The sequence below is a fragment of the Papaver somniferum genome, chromosome 5 (assembly GCF_003573695.1).
Source record: "Papaver somniferum cultivar HN1 chromosome 5, ASM357369v1, whole genome shotgun sequence".
NCBI lineage: Eukaryota > Viridiplantae > Streptophyta > Magnoliopsida > Ranunculales > Papaveraceae > Papaver > Papaver somniferum.
Genome location: NC_039362.1, coordinates 178,801,223 through 178,816,886, shown reverse-complemented (window position 1 = coordinate 178,816,886; position 15,664 = coordinate 178,801,223). Strand labels below are relative to the sequence as shown.

Below are 15,664 nucleotides of genomic sequence, written 5' to 3'. Positions count from 1 at the left end.
GGCACAGTGGTGCGGCTGGCATGGTTGGCATGCCTTGGCGCGAAGATGTGGCTGGCATGGTTTGCCATTGGCACAGTGGTGCGGCTGGCATGCCTTGGCGCGGAGATGTGGATGGCATGGTTTGCCATTGGCACAGTGGTGCGGCCGGCATGGTTGGCATGCCTTGGCGCGGTAGCATGAGAATTAGGGTTTGGCATGGATGATGTTAGTCAATATTAAGGATTTTGTCGTGGAACATGACCCATGTAAAAAAAGGTACCCCGATTATTCTTACGTAGGCATGCTAATTGATTCAATAAATGTGTTAATGGTCATAGTGACGTCATGTCGGATGTACAGTTTTACGATTTTAACCCTAAGCTAAAAACCACCATCAACACGTCCAAACTTAGTCGGCATATTGGGGAAACAAAAACAGCGCCGGCGAATTCAAAATTCAATTTTTTTGCAAGTACAATTGCATTGATTGACTTGTACTTAGCCACTATAACGACCAAATTTGGGAACTATCCTATAAATACACTGGTTCTATGTACAAAACAACACACACCTATTTGCATATACTCTCCAAAGCTCATATCATCATACACTCTATCTAACTCTCCCAATACCTCTACATACAACAATGACATCATTTGATTCAAACGAAGATTTGGCAATCACCAAAGCGTGGTACGCGAAAAATCGAGTTAGACATCAGTCCTCCGTAAGGTGGATGTTGTAACCTTTTAGTCTAGGGTACACAACAAATTTAGGCAAGAGTTTGGGAATCCTAATGGAAGAAGTGTTCAACAAGCCATGATAGGCACCTAGTCATCGAAAATGCGATACTTACTACAGTGCGGACTAAATGCTAGCCGGCAAGATAAGAAAGTTAATAAATGTCGTCTACAGATAGCCCACAAGGTAAGAAATCAATACCAAGCCGAATACCGACGCATTTATAACAGTCTTCTATGTGTCAAAAATAATAAAGCCGACATTTTCTTCATTCGTATACCTTGCCGGCCATTTTAAGTCGACATTTTCTTCATTCGTCGACCTTGCCGGCTGATATTGGTCGGCTTGATCTTCATTAGTCGACCTTGCCGACTTTTCATACTTTCAGAACTGAAAGTGTTGATTTCTTCTTAGATTTTGAGTATGAATTCATACAACAGATTTGCAATCCCCTTTTTAGAAGTGCTTCGGTTGTGTGCTTTCATTTTCGTTGCAAGAGATATTCTCAAAAAAGAAAAAAAATTCATCAAATATCATCCCACAAAAGTTCAATCAAAAACAAAATTTCATAACTTAAATTCATAATTTTAATCTATTCAATCAATTTAAACTTAATTAATTAGTCTAATCAGAATTTTAGTGTTAATTAAACAAGGATAATTTAGCCATTTAGAAAATACATGGTTAAGAGGTAGCTTGGTTTACTTCAAAATGACCCAGATTTTGTCTCATTAGGTATACCGCAATTAATCTGGGTATATCCCAATCAAGCCAGGCTTATTAACACTTCGTATTTCATTTTGCTCTCCAATAAAAAAAAAGAAAAAGAAGATATCTATGGTTTTATTGCTAAATGGTTATCCCAAAACTCCAAAAATAAGATAATTTTTGTACTCTTAATTTATCGAGGCTTTTGATAATTTTTGTACTCATAATTTATCCAGACTTCGTATACATGTTAAGGTTTAATAAATAGTTGTTTTATTTCATTGGAAATTGTTTTTTTTTGTCTTATTCTATTAGAAATTGGTTTTTCTTACATGAAAAACAAAAAATCTTTTAATGCAAAGAATCATTGTTTCCAATGCAATAAAACAAACAAATCTTGTTTCCAAATTCCAATATAAAAAATAGTTATTTTAATGTATACGGTATACAGGTTAACGAGCCCCATTTATCCAAAATGAAATTAAACGGGCGGGGTATCCACATTCAAAATACTCCATCCGTCCCACCATTAAGTGACCTATTTGGTTTTTAATTTTGTCCCATGATTAAGTGACCTACATCACTAAAAAAGGAAATATTTCTAAAATTACCCTTTTAATTGATTATAAGAAGTATAAGAAATATGCATAATTTGATAGGCATGTTTATATTCGTTACATATGTGTTTTAAAATGCTTTTCAATGGTATAAAGTTTGCGAACATCCGTGGTGTAGTTTGAGAGATAAATCATTTCAAAATTTCATTAATTATTATCCATAAAGATATAATTATAAAAAATATTTAAAAATTTCTTTTTCCTTACTTGCCTTAAAATTGGTGCAAACTTCAACTATGTCACTTAATAGTGGAACCGAGGGAGTATCTGTCTCGCAAATTCTAAACTTTCAATTTCAAAAAATGTGTCATGTACTCCATTTCTCACTCTCTCAGACACACCTCCCGATGTCTTCTTCGTCTCGAGAAAAACAAAAAGCTAATTCCAATTTCTCTTCATCTTCTTCTACCTCTCTTCATCAAGAAATTCCAGCTTCTCCCCAAAATCTCTTATCATCTGTACTTGATGGAGAGAAAAACAACATAAAGAAATGGCGAGGAAGATGAATGCGATTGGGGTTATTCATATCCTATCTTCGTCTGATGAAGAGGGAGATGATTATGGTGATGATAGTTCTCCTGTAATACTACTATCCAAGTCGATTAAATATGCTATGGAAGATGAAAATCAAAAGAAGAACACAGTAATGGGTCGTGACGATGATTGCTTGATTTTGGATTTGAATCCATTTGAAGATATACACAAGCTCTCTATCAAAGAGGAAGAAGAAGCCATGAAGGATGATTCTCTGAAACAAGAAGAATATCTTACTGCTCAATTTGGTCAGGTAATACAGAAAATCAAATCCCTGATTTTGATTTTGTTTTATCTAATTTTAGGTCAATTTTAGGTTTTTAGAGAAAATTGGAAAACCCCCTTTTCATATATTCATGAATCTGATGATAATTGAAGAAAACCCTTTCATATGTATATATACAAAGAAAGAATCTTTATGTATTTTCTTCATTCTAATTATGCATCAAGTGAAGGTTTCGGGGTTTAGGGTTTATGTGGTGGTAATTTGAACTTGGGACATCGATTGAATTTGAGGCAAATTGGAAAACCCCGTTTTTGTTTTTTCACGAATCTGCATGTTAGCTGCTTACTCTGTGTTCAGAGAGAGATTCGGGTCTTAAGCATTTACATTGTTAGTTACTTAATCACAATACATGATTCACTTGTTTCAGAGAATACAATATGCAGAGACAAAATCAGAATGTGTTAAGAAAGAAGATGACATTCTTGGGGAGAAGAAAAAGAATCAAGACGAAAATGGTAAGTGCATCTGTATAGTTCTATGTCACAGTCTTCAGCTTTGCCAATCTTCTGTTCTGTCATTTGGCGAAATTTTGGATTTAGGTTGCCTTACATTTAGATCACCTCAGTATCACTATTCTTTTTGTCACTGTAATACACAATTGGGCACAGGTTTTGGTTATACATGTTGAAATTAAAATCACCTAATAGTCGTTTTTAATGCAAGTTCTATTTTAATAAATATTTCACATGAATCTGTTTTGGCAGCTGATAGAAACCGAAAGGTTGAAAATATGCCGGAAGCTGGTTCTAGAGCTAATGGTGCAAGAGCAACTGCTCAGAATAATGGTGGATCCACCGTATGTTCTCTCGCTTTTAAAGACATAGAAAGAAAGAATTTATATGTGTTGTCTTCGTTCTAATTATGCGTGAAGTAATGTAATGTATTACCTTTTCTTAATGTAACCAAGAATGTGGTGGTAATTTGAACATGAAAATCGATTTTCTTTGAGGCCTTGAACTCCTAATTTCGCTAATGTGATTGTTATCTTTGTTTTGTTTGCAGAAGAAGAATGTGATATTTAAAAAGGAAAATGCATGCTTCCAAGAGGTTCACTCATTTGAGTTGTTGGAGGAAAGTCCAACACCTAAGCACTTGGGTACAGGGGAAATGAGTGCTACCCTTAGCGGTTATTTAGCTAGACCAAAAGTGAACACCAGATTGGGAAAATGGCTGGTTGCAAAGAATCTGAATTTCAGTTCTGGATCTTGTAGCACGTCAAGTGATATATTTAAGACTCCGATGACTTCATTGGAGTGTGTCAATGGTGAAAGTCCTAAGATATCGGTGGAGGAAACTCAGGATAAGGTAGCTCGAAAACTCTCATTGGATATTCTTCCTCTACTGACTAGTTCAAGTGGGATCGACAAAGACCCTGAAAAGAGCAATGCAGGGGTGCTTACTATGTTTGATGAAGGTTGTAAAGAAATACAAAAATCAGTTGAAAGGCTTTCTTTGGCGCAACGCCTGTCCTTTTTGGACGATAATCACCAGAATCCATTTACGTTGCTGCTAAGAGCTTGCAAGCAGTCTGCTCCTTCCACATTATTGGACTTGTTCTCCCAATACTGGTTTGTCGTCTATTCATTCAAATCCACTATCCTTTGTGATTATTATAATAAAAAGGTTTCAACGCCCACACATTTGTTGCACGCCGTGCCCTGTCCACCATAGATACCAGGCAATCAGCCCAACAGGCTACCCATCCAACGAAAATTAGGCCATCCACATGAGCAGCGTGCACTGTGTTCACCTCAGAATTATGATTAATATGGTTTACTGTAACCCTATCTTCGTATCAGTAGACCTCTAGTATAAGATCCTCAGTTCATCTTTGATTTTTGTTTTAACTGTAGTTTAACTTGTTGGGTCTAAATTTGGCCATTTTCATTTTATTTTATTTTTCTGATGGAAGATTTGAATTATCTTGAATACAGTGACCCTGGTAGTATAGAGAAGATTGGTGAGGGAACATTTGGAGAAGCCTTCAGGGCTGGTGGGAGGGTCTGCAAAGTAGTGCCTATCGACGGTGATTTAGTGAATGGGTTTGTACAAAAGGTATTAAGGCCAGTCATTTATCTTTCTCCAGGGTGTTCATTGTCAGGGTTTTTATCAATATAACATTCACAAATACGGTTAGTTTGAAAGGTTCATTTTTTTAGTTGTTAGTTCATTCATATGCTTCTCAATTCAAGGGCATGTATTATTAGTTTTATTTTAACGCATCTCCTTGTTTTTGTCAGAAATCCATAGAATTGCTCGAGGAGGTATTGCTTTCATGGGCTCTGAATAGTCTAAAAGGTCAAGAAGCCGATTTGGACAACACATGCACAACCTTCATTGAGACAGTAGAGTATGTGCTGCCTCTGCATAAACACATCCATCATGCATACTGTCTTTATATCGATCATGCCTCAGTAAACTATGATTGATTTGTTAAGGTCAATGTTGTCATAGTGATTGCTCCTACACCCATGTGAACATGGTTCCATTTTCAGTGATAGTCAAACTCATTGTCTAAAACCTGTCATAAAGAATGATAAATTGATTTCATAATATTTCAATGCGAACTTGTAAAGGATCTCGTGTTTATGTCTGCACAGTGTACGAGTTTGTCAAGGTGTATATGATGCTTCCCTCATAAAAGCAAGGGAAGATTGGGTTGTAAGACATAACTTGGAAAACGATCACCCGAACGAATTTTCAGGGGAACAGGTTAGACTTTCATCCCAAACAAACAATTTTTCTGGATAGTAGAATCTTCTTGCCATCTTAATTCCTCACAATCTTTTCAGAATATTAGAACGAATTTAGTATCATAACTTTTTTATCGAGCTAGAGTTTGTAGTTCTGTTACTTGTAAAAATTATCTAAATGTTCCACTTATCCAGCATGAGTTGATTTTCGTTACAATATTCCGTAATCTGAGAAAATCTACCCTTACCAAAAATAATCCTAGATTCATTTAGTTCTGCTGCCCAGCCACGTCCAGGGAACAAATTGTTTTTTTTTTAGTTTTCCACAATTCGTTTGCTAATCTGATTAAATTTTCTTCAGTGCTATGTTGTGTTTGTCCTAGCATATGGTGGTGAGGACCTTGAAAGCTTTGTGCTCTCAAATTTTCACGAAGTCCAGAGCTTATTGGTTCAGGTGGGGTTCTTGAATTTCTCAACTCTTTGTCAGACTCATTTTCCACATGGGAATTTAGAACTAATTTCTCACTTACGCTACATTTCAGGTTGCAGCTGCCTTAGCTGTGGCAGAAGCTGCTTATGAATTTGAACATCGAGATCTCCACTGGTCTAGTTTAATCACCAATTACATTACTACTAATTTGGCGGTCTATTAGCAATCTCCATGATATGTATTTCTGAGCTGACATCAAATTCTCCCTCTACAGGGGAAATATCCTTTTAACTCGAAGGGGAGTTGAAACAGTAAAATTTGTTCTCGAGGGAAGACAAATGCGGGCAAGAACGTTTGGATTGTCCATATCAATAATTGATTTCACACTTTCCCGAATCAATACCGGTAATTACTAACTATATACTACTCTAAAACTGGATACATTTTTAGTATGGGCAGATTCTGACCTTCGTTTTGTTTTCTGCCTGCAGGAGAAGCTATACATTATCTTGACCTATCTAATGATCCAGAACTGTTTAAAGGTCCTAGAGGTTGTAAACAGGTAAGGGAAAAGAATATCTGACAAAAAGATGTAAAAGTCTTAAGTTCTGTGATTTTCATTGACTAGGCTTTTCCGTTTTCTGCAGTCAGAAACATATAGGAAGATGAGGGAGGTTACTGAGGAGTGCTGGGAAGGAAGGTATGATTGTTGATCTCTCTACTTTTTACTAACAGGACCCGCAAGAGCAAAAGGAAGTATCTTATGTTTTTAGGCCTAAGGCTTTCTTTGTTGTTATAACAACGGGCAATTTATGTCTTGAACCTTTTTCATTTTCCTAATACAACAGCTTCCCCAAGACAAATGTGTTATGGCTGCAGTACCTGGTTGACATTTTGCTGCAGAAAAAATCATTTGTGAGTCGACTGTCAAAGATTCCCCCCCCCCCCCCCCCCTTCTCCCACTGCATTTTATTTTCCAATTTCTAATTAAGTTTACTTATATTCATAGCTACATTTGCATTACTGCCATTTTGTTCTAAGAAATTACATATATTTTCCAGGGTCAAACTTCGAAGGAAAAAAGGGATCTTCGATCACTGAAGAAACGGTTAGACACATGCTGTTCTGCCAAAGAAGCAGTTGCTGATCCTTTCTTCAGCAGCTTGTTCATTGATCATCAATAACATTTAACTGACACAAAATAGGACAAAGAAAACCAAAGTCTAACTTATTGACAGTATATCACCCTAGTTCTCACACTCGTTGTAAATAGGCTTTGTTTTGGTACTCTCACCAAACAATAACCCGATTGCCATGCTGTGTATACCAGTTTGCATGGAAATAAAAGAAGAGTATGCTATTAGAAATTTTTGTAATGAGCTAAAGCATTCGCCCTCTAAAATTAAGATATTCAGAGGGAAATTTTTGATGTATTCTGTTTGTATGGGATCTATTGCAATTGCAGGGTTTATACTTTTAAGTTTTAACCCAGAGGGATTCTACCCTGTGTTCCTGAATTATACAGTACAATTTACTTTTTTTTTTCTCGAGTGCCTATAATCCTCAGAGTATAAGATTTTCATTCACTTTTAATCTGAAATTTCTATTGTGCTGTGAACTTTCGTAGCATTGCAAACGACAGCAGGTTCTGCAAAAATTACATGTACTCATTTTAAGCTGTGATGCATGGCAAGGGGAGTCGGGTCAATCTGCTGGTTGTTTAAATGTTTAAGTAGTTGTACTGAGCATCACGGTTACAAAAGTTTACAACCAAAGAACGAAATACAATACATTATTACCGGAGCATGTTAATAGATGTGGACAAATCTCTGTCCGTATTGACCAGATTCACCAGAGGCGCAAGAGCTTAAATTGGTACTGAATAGAGATCTGTTCCCTCATCGCTATATACGTTGGACTTCTGTCCATGGCTCCGTTGTGTCTCTATTTTACTCAGACTTTCTAGCTCTACAGAAACTTCTTTCATTGTAGGTCTTTCTTCACCCTTCAAGTAAACACATCTCCTTGCAAGCTCCGCGAATGCAACGAGCTGTTTGCGTTTACCTTCATTTGCTATTTGAGGTTCAATAATTTGGAACAACTCACCTCTTTCCATTGCATTAATAAAATACGCAGCAAGACTTCGTTGTTCTTGAGGTCTCATATAAGAGATGGGTTTTTCTCCAGTTAAGAGTTCAAGAAGAACTACACCAAAACTATAAACATCACTCTTATTCGTTAGTAGGTTGGTACTGAAGTATTCTGGATCCAAATACCCCATTGTCCCCTGAACTAGTGTATCTATTTGGGTTTGATCCAATGGGTTCAACCTTGATGCTCCGAAATCAGCTATTTTTGCAGTGTAATTTCCATCTAACAGTATGTTGGCAGATTTGATATCTCTGTGGATGATGGGTATAGAAGCTGCTGAATGCAAATATGCAAGTGCCCCTGCACTTTCGGTTGATATTCTCAAACGAACTTGCCAAGAAAGAAATATAGATGGTTCCCCATCTTCCTTGTTATGGATATGCTGGAAGAGGGTTCCGTTGGAAACGTATTCATAAACAAGCAATGGAACAGCATCTTCTTCTAAACAACATCCTAAGACCTTCACCACGTTTCGATGGTTAACCTGAGTTAAAATCACAATCTCGTTGATGAATTGTTCAATTTGAGTATCATCGATTATCTTCGACTTCTTAATGGCGACTGCGCGTCCATCTGGTAAAGTTCCCTTGTAAACTGTCCCGAAACCTCCCCGTCCGAGAATTAGTTTATCACTATAATTGTTGGTTGCTAATTCCAACTCTTTGGCGGTAAATATCTTTGTAGGCTCCAAACAGGACGATATTTTTTGTTTTAACAATGAACCGCCACTTCGTGGAAATCTTTTTGATTTTTTGTTTCTTCTTTTTACGAAGTATATCATCAAAGTAACACCAATAATAAATAAGAAACCAAATCCAACTCCTGCATTCACATCATTTTATTTTGGAAAATTGCATTAACCTTACTGCATTAGTATAAATTAAAGACTGTGCATGTCAGGGCAATAAGGTGTAATGCTTACCAAGAGAGACTTTTAGTATCGGAAAACCGGCCTTAGTGCAAGTGTAACTTCCCAATGTATTTGTGCAGATTCCTTCACAAGGGTTCTTGTCTTGATCACACTCATTCACATCTATTTATCGGATCACCCACAAAACAACAACATAAAACTCATCAATTAATACCGTGCAGTACTTTTCTCTACTATATGACCTGACTTAACTAAACCAACAAGAGACTAACTTGATCTAATTATAACTTGCAAAAAAACAGAAAACCAGCACCTATATGGCTATAACGATCACATAGGTTACAAGAATCTATGATTGCCCAAGAATTTGTTTTAGAAAAACCGTGCAAACTTGTCATACACAATTTACCTTGAATTGAGAAAACAAAAAATTCTTACCTTGGCATCCAGGGCTTAAATAAGGGTTCCCCACAAAACCTGTGCTACAAGTGCAAATATATCCAGGAACTTTATCTGAATTGCGGCAATTACTATTATTTTGGCATGCAAACGTAGACAGATCTTTTTCAGCTTCCTCACACGTCTTATCACCACCAATAGCCCAATCAAGAACCACCGGTACATCTCTCCCTTTGGTACGGAAATTTTTACCATCTAAATCCGTAGCTTTAAATGTGTAGTTATCAGACTCGCATATGAATCCAGAACTACAAGGACTAAATGAGATACTCTCTGAAAGTGGGTTCATAGAAGTACTTCCGATTGCAATTCTCTTTATCCCTTTAGATAATCTTACTTGGCAACACCCATTTCCGGAACACATCCCATCAACTATATTTTTCTTAGTTTTACATGTTGTCGAGCATGTTGCATTAAAGTTAGCATCTACGTCAATAAAAATTGCGGCGGAATCACAACCGATCCCGAATAATTTGTTCTTGGTTGATGAAACTGTAAATGGTGTTTTTTGCAAATCCATAAAACCTAAAAATTCATCAAATGTAATTTTACCAGTTTTATACTCATAACAGATTGTAGATGGTAGGAGTTTTATACGTACTTCTTCGGTTTCTGATATACTTATCAGTTCAACCATATTAGGTTTACTTGAAGATTGGTTTGTTCCAAGCCATAAAAATGGTTTTGGAGAGTGATAAGATGTATCACATGTGATGTTGTAAAACGATGAACCATCTCCGGTGAAGGAACACCCATTCTCGTTTGGACCTATACCAAATGGGTATGTTACTGCAACGTCACCACAATTGGCTTGGCAACCAGGCTTCACCTGGATCAATGGAGACGTTAATGATGCGATAAGGGTTAGCCTTGAGAACTGCAACAACAATAAGAGTTGTAGAAACATAGTGTGGTCGTGAATATAGATACTTTTTTCTTTTTGATTGAGAAAGAAATCTGATCAATGAGAAGCCAAAGAGAACATAATTTAGAAGGAGTAATTGATAGACAAGAAAAAAGAAGAAGGACACTGTTTTTGATCTTTAGCGCGTTGTCGTGGTAATGAGGAGACTTAGCTAATGAGCAATAAAAAAGAAAAGAAAATGTATTGTTTGCCCCCGCACACAACGGATTTGTTAATTTAATTTTTGTTTATGATCTTATCTTTTGTCCTGGTAGTTGCAATATCTTATTAATGTAGTGATGTACATGACTGTTCTATTATCATTACTCGGTCTTAATCAGGCGCAAGACTAGTTAAGCATTTGAAGTTGGAACAATTCGATATGTTTTTATTTTGATCGGAAATTCGATATTAGGTACTGTTATATAGAAGACATAGTCATCAGTGGACAGCAATGTGATATGGCTACAAAGAACGGAAGTGCAAAGAAGCAAGAGTGTATGTCCGGCGACGTGAACCAAAGTCAAAGTTAAGTTTTTCATTTTTCTGGAGTTCATGATCTTGAATTTTAGGTGTTTTTAATCTGATTTTTTTGATCATAGAGTTTGATTTTATGATTGATGGTAATTAAATATGTTTGTTTTCATCTTCTTTGTTTTGTCTAAAGTACAGATATTTTGTCCAAGGTTGCTAGAACAGAAATTTAGTAGAGTAGAATAACTCTATGCCCAACGGCATTCGTAGTCAAATTCTTAGAGAGCAAACCAATGTAACGTTAACTCACCTGTAGCTGCTTTAATAAAAATTTCTTCGTAGAAAAAAAGAAGTCCCATGTTTGAAAATGACTGTTTAGCTACCTAGCTAGCTAGCTGGTATTTGGAATGCAGATCTTAATCAATCATTATCGGAAGTAGTAGTATAGATGTTCATGTCTTTTATATACAAGACCAAAAGAATCATACTACTTGTACACCATTTTCTCCCCCAAAACTTTTACACCAGCATATTTTTACGTTTGATTAATGGCTGCTAACGATCTCAGTCAAATTAGTAAGAATTTACGTGTAACTACCGAAAATCAGTAGTACACCCAAATAGTAAGTAAACAAGATCTAAGACATAAGATACCAACACTACGGGAAAAACATGCATCTACAACTGGAGATTTACAACTCTTCGCTAAACATCGTAGAAAGTCATATGTTTTACAACTGGTTTCAAAAGAAGAGTTGTCGTATATCATCACTGCCAACCCTTAGGAAACAAGGGGTTGCGCTAAGAAAACAAAAGACAACTCCTTAAGAAAAAACGTTGTGACGACATTTAGCTATAACAACTCTGTTCCATAAAGGTAGTGACTAAGCCTATCACAATTTTCACAAGAGTTATTGAAGAACACCAAAATATGATGATGAAAAATAGTGTCAGAGGGGAGATTCGAACATGAACCTACTGCATGGAAGTATGGCTCATCAACCATCCTTACAGTTCACAAGTTTTGTTTTTTTTCTTTTTTTTTTAATAAAAACGTATAACAACACTTATAAGTGTTGTTGAAGTAAAAATATAGAATGTTGGAAAAAATGAGATTAGAAGTGAGATTCGAACATGAATCTACTGCATGGAAGTCTAGCTCATCAACCATCCTTACCGTTCACAAGTTTGGTTGTTTTTTTTTCTTAATAAAAATGCATAACAACACTTATAAGTGTTGTTGAAGTAAAAATATAGAATGTTGGCAGAAATGAGGATGGGGGGATTTGATCCTCAGCCTCCTGCATGAAAGTCTACACCACTAACCATTCCTACACTATCACAAATTCTGTCAAGTTTGTGGTTCTTTAATATACTAATTTTAAGACAACCCTTTATAAGAGTTGTGAAACAAAATATAATGTCCAAAAAAAATGCTCAGGTGACTAAGCCGCAAAATATTCTGAAGGAATCTTACTTGTAAATGGATGGATTCGTCGTTTTTACCAAGTTTCGACTTAGAGTAGTCCACTCACGGCCAGGTTTCGATCTCGGAGCTTGGTTTGCATACAATATGGAGAAATAGGGTTTGTTTAAGGTTTCGTAGAATATTCCGAAGGAATCTTACCTGTAAATTGATGGATTCGTCGTTCTTACCAAGTTTCTGACTTAGAGTAGTCAACTCGCAGCCAGGTTTCGATCTCCGAGCCTGGTTTGCATCCAATATTCATAAATAGGGTTTTTTTTTAAAGGTTTCGTAGAATATTCCGAAAGAATATTACCTGTAAATGAATTGGTCGTTCGTAAAAAGTTTCTGACTTAGAGTAGCCCACTCCTGGCCAGGTTTCGATCTCGGAGCCGGTATGCATACAATATGCAGAAATATGGTTTGTTTAAGGTTTCGTAGAATATTCCGAAGGAATATTATCTGTAAATGGATGAATTCGTCGTTCTTACCAAGTTTCTGACTTATAGTAGTCTACTCCCAGCCAGGTTTCGATCTCGGAGTCTGGTTTGCATACAGTATGCAGAAATACGGTTTGTTTAAGGTTTCGTAGAATATTCCAAAGGAATCTTACCTGTAAATTGATGGATTCGTCGTTCTTACCAAGTTTCTGACTTAGAGTAGTCAACTCGCAGCCAGGTTTCGATCTCCGAGCCTGGTTTGCATGCAATATTCATAAATAGGGTTTTTTTTAGGTTTCGTAGAATATTCCGAAAGAATATTACCTGTAAATGAATTGGTCGTTCGTAACAAGTTTCTGACTTAGAGTAGTCCACTCCTGGCCAGGTTTCGATCTCGGAGCCTGGTATGCATACAATATGCAGAAATATGGTTTGTTTAAGGTTTCGTAGAATATTCCGAAGGAATATTATCTGTAAATGGATGAATTCGTCGTTCTTACCAAGTTTCTGACTTATAGTAGTCTACTCCTGGCCAGGTTTCGATCTCGGAGTCTGGTTTGCATACAATATGCAGAAATACGGTTTGTTTAAGGTTTCGTAGAATATGCCGAATGAATCTTACCTGTAAATAAATGGATTCGTCGTTCTTACCAAGTTTCTGACTTATAGTAGTCAACTCACGGCCAGGTTTCAATCTCGGATCCTGGTATGCATACAATATGCAGAAATAGGGTTTGTTTAAGGTTTCGTAGAATATTCCGATGGAATCTTACCTGTAGATCGATGGATTCGTCGTTCTTACCAAGTTTCTGACTTAGTAGTCCACTCGCGGCCAGGTTTCGATCTTGGATCCTGGTTTGCATCCAATATGCATAAATAGGTTTTGTTTAAGGTTTCGTAGAATATTCCGAAGGAATCTTACCTGTAAATGGATGGATTCGTCGTTCTTACCAAGTTTCTGACTTATAGTAGTCCACTCCCGTCCAGATTTCGATCTCGGAGCCTGGTTTGCATACAATATGGAAAATAGGGTTTGTTTAAGGTTTCGTAGAATACTCCCAAGGAATCTTACCTGTAAATGGATGGATTCGTCGTTCTTACCAAGTTTCTGACTTAGAGTAGCCCACTCGCGGCCAGGTTTCGATCTCAGAGCGTGGTTTGCATCTAATATGCAGAAATAGGGTTTGTATAAGGTTTCGTAGAATATTCCGAAGGAATCTTACCTGTAAATGGATGGATTCATCGTTCTTACCAAGTTTTGTGTGTGTTTAAGGTTTCGTAGAACATTTCCATGGAATCTTACCAATAAATGGTTGGATTCATCGTTTTTGTGGACTTTCAGACTTCTTGTTCATAGTTTGTAAGTCGTTATACCGAACTTGAAGTTTGTATCGACACTGAGCTTCATATTCATCAATTTCGATGATGTATCATGCTAATTTTGAAGTCAGAACCCTCTCAGAGCTTCGTGGTTCATAGATTATAGGCCATTATACCAAGTTTGAAGTTCGAATCGACATTGAGCTTCATATTTATCGATTTTGATGATGTATCATGCTAAGTTTGAAGTCAGAACCCTCTCAGAGCTTCTTGGTTCATAGTTTGTATGTCGTTATACCACATTTGAAGTTTGAATCGACATTGAGATTCATATTTATCGATTTCGATGATATATCATGCTATTAATGTGAACTAAATCTACTTCATGACATGTATGACTAGTCAAAATTACTTCATGACCTATGTAACTAGTCGAAATTCAAACCGGAAGCACAAAGATAAAGCACAAAAGCACAAAGAAACACACCAATTATCGGATTGATTTCTTTTTTTTCAACTTTATTCTTATACATTTTTTGGATTTTTTTATATCAAAATGTGATAAGAATGTGCTACATTTATTCATATTTTTTTTGGATTTTTTTCGTGTCGAAGGTTGATAATCAAACCGAATACATGAGCTCGTATTAGCACAAAATGAAACACATACTTCTCAATCCGCATGAGCATCCTAAATACAATCTCAACCGTCAAGATCTTTTCTTAATCCGTATGAGCATCTAAAATACAATCTCAACCGTCCATCATTTTCATTCGGATTCACTATTTTCTTCATTCTTTTTATTCCGAAGCATAACCCTCCTTCAACCACTCGAACCCAATTCCTATCTGTTTTTCTCTCAATCACGACCGCTGAAGAACACCTCTACTCTACAGATGACGGCGGCGCTCCATCACCACCGCTGCTCTTCTCTCGACCCCTCTTCTTCATCATCTTCTCTCAATCTCTCTCTTTAACTCCCCCTTTCTCTCATCCGCAACAGTAAATAGTAGCAGCTCATCAAATCCATATCTGAACCAAATTCTAATCAAACCCATCACTGATTCAAGTTACACAACCGAAATAGTGAAATTCTATGGGTGATTTGGATGAATTCTGGCAGTAAATGGTACCATTGGTCTGTGAGGTTCTGTTTGAGCGAAGACAAGATTTTTTGAAGTTAATTCAAGAATATATGCAGATGAAGAACTCAGAGAGGAGATGGAAATCAAAATGAGGGTTTCTGAGCTTCAACTGAAAACAGAGATGGGTTCGATTGATTCCCTCAGATAGATAGAAGACATGAGCAGATTTATGAAGAACTAGGGTTCTATTGTGTTGGAGGATTGATAAAATCAGAGCTAGGGTTTGTGTTGGATGTATGATTCTGTGATAGATTTGAAGATTTGAATTGATTAAAGGGGAAGCTGAGCTCGATTTCAATCATAAGAAGATGGGTTTTGTGGTAATTGTGTGGTTGTGTGCTTGTTGTTAGGGTTCAGATGAAGAAGTATAATGTTGATATTCATGGTTTCGGTTTGATATTGAAGTTTTGAAGACTGCTGCTGCTATAGATGAATGTAACTGGTAG

At 36.7% G+C, this 15,664-nt stretch overlaps 2 protein-coding genes across 2 annotated transcripts; one reads left to right on the top strand and one right to left on the bottom strand.

Moving 5' to 3' along the window:
* Positions 1–2,366: 2,366 nt before the first annotated feature.
* LOC113283805 (serine/threonine-protein kinase haspin homolog) lies at positions 2,367–7,529 on the top strand. The gene is made up of 14 exons (XM_026533188.1): positions 2,367–2,832; positions 3,233–3,320; positions 3,570–3,661; positions 3,868–4,433; positions 4,800–4,920; positions 5,106–5,215; positions 5,466–5,577; positions 5,920–6,012; positions 6,101–6,162; positions 6,263–6,393; positions 6,480–6,550; positions 6,636–6,688; positions 6,837–6,903; positions 7,050–7,529. The coding sequence occupies exons 1-14, from the start codon at positions 2,536–2,538 to the stop codon at positions 7,170–7,172; spliced, it is 1,986 nt and encodes a 661-aa protein (XP_026388973.1). The 5' UTR covers positions 2,367–2,535; the 3' UTR covers positions 7,173–7,529.
* A 292-nt stretch (positions 7,530–7,821) lies between these two features.
* On the bottom strand, positions 7,822–10,376 carry LOC113280195 (wall-associated receptor kinase 5-like). The gene is made up of 3 exons (XM_026528850.1): positions 9,449–10,376; positions 9,062–9,172; positions 7,822–8,961 (listed from the first exon to the last, which is right to left on the bottom strand). Exons 1-3 carry the CDS (start codon positions 10,374–10,376, stop codon positions 7,856–7,858), a joined length of 2,145 nt encoding a protein of 714 aa, XP_026384635.1. The 3' UTR covers positions 7,822–7,855.
* Positions 10,377–15,664: the final 5,288 nt, after the last annotated feature.

What these genes read in the sequence shown, in the direction of transcription:
- LOC113280195 (XM_026528850.1), bottom strand. Translation starts at nt 10,376, where the DNA reads ATGTTTCTACAACTCTTATTGTTGTTGCAGTTCTCAAGGCTAACCCTT. An exon ending in TTTAAGCCCTGGATGCCAAG is followed by an intron (nt 9,173 to 9,448) that starts GTAAGAATTTTT and finishes TCCGATAAATAG; the next exon opens with ATGTGAATGAGTGTGATCAA. An exon ending in GATACTAAAAGTCTCTCTTG is followed by an intron (nt 8,962 to 9,061) that starts GTAAGCATTACA and finishes ATGTGAATGCAG; the next exon opens with GAGTTGGATTTGGTTTCTTA.
- LOC113283805 (XM_026533188.1), top strand. Translation starts at nt 2,536, where the DNA reads ATGGCGAGGAAGATGAATGCGATTGGGGTTATTCATATCCTATCTTCG. An exon ending in GAACATCGAGATCTCCACTG is followed by an intron (nt 6,163 to 6,262) that starts GTCTAGTTTAAT and finishes CTCCCTCTACAG; the next exon opens with GGGAAATATCCTTTTAACTC. An exon ending in TGCTGCAGAAAAAATCATTT is followed by an intron (nt 6,904 to 7,049) that starts GTGAGTCGACTG and finishes TATATTTTCCAG; the next exon opens with GGTCAAACTTCGAAGGAAAA.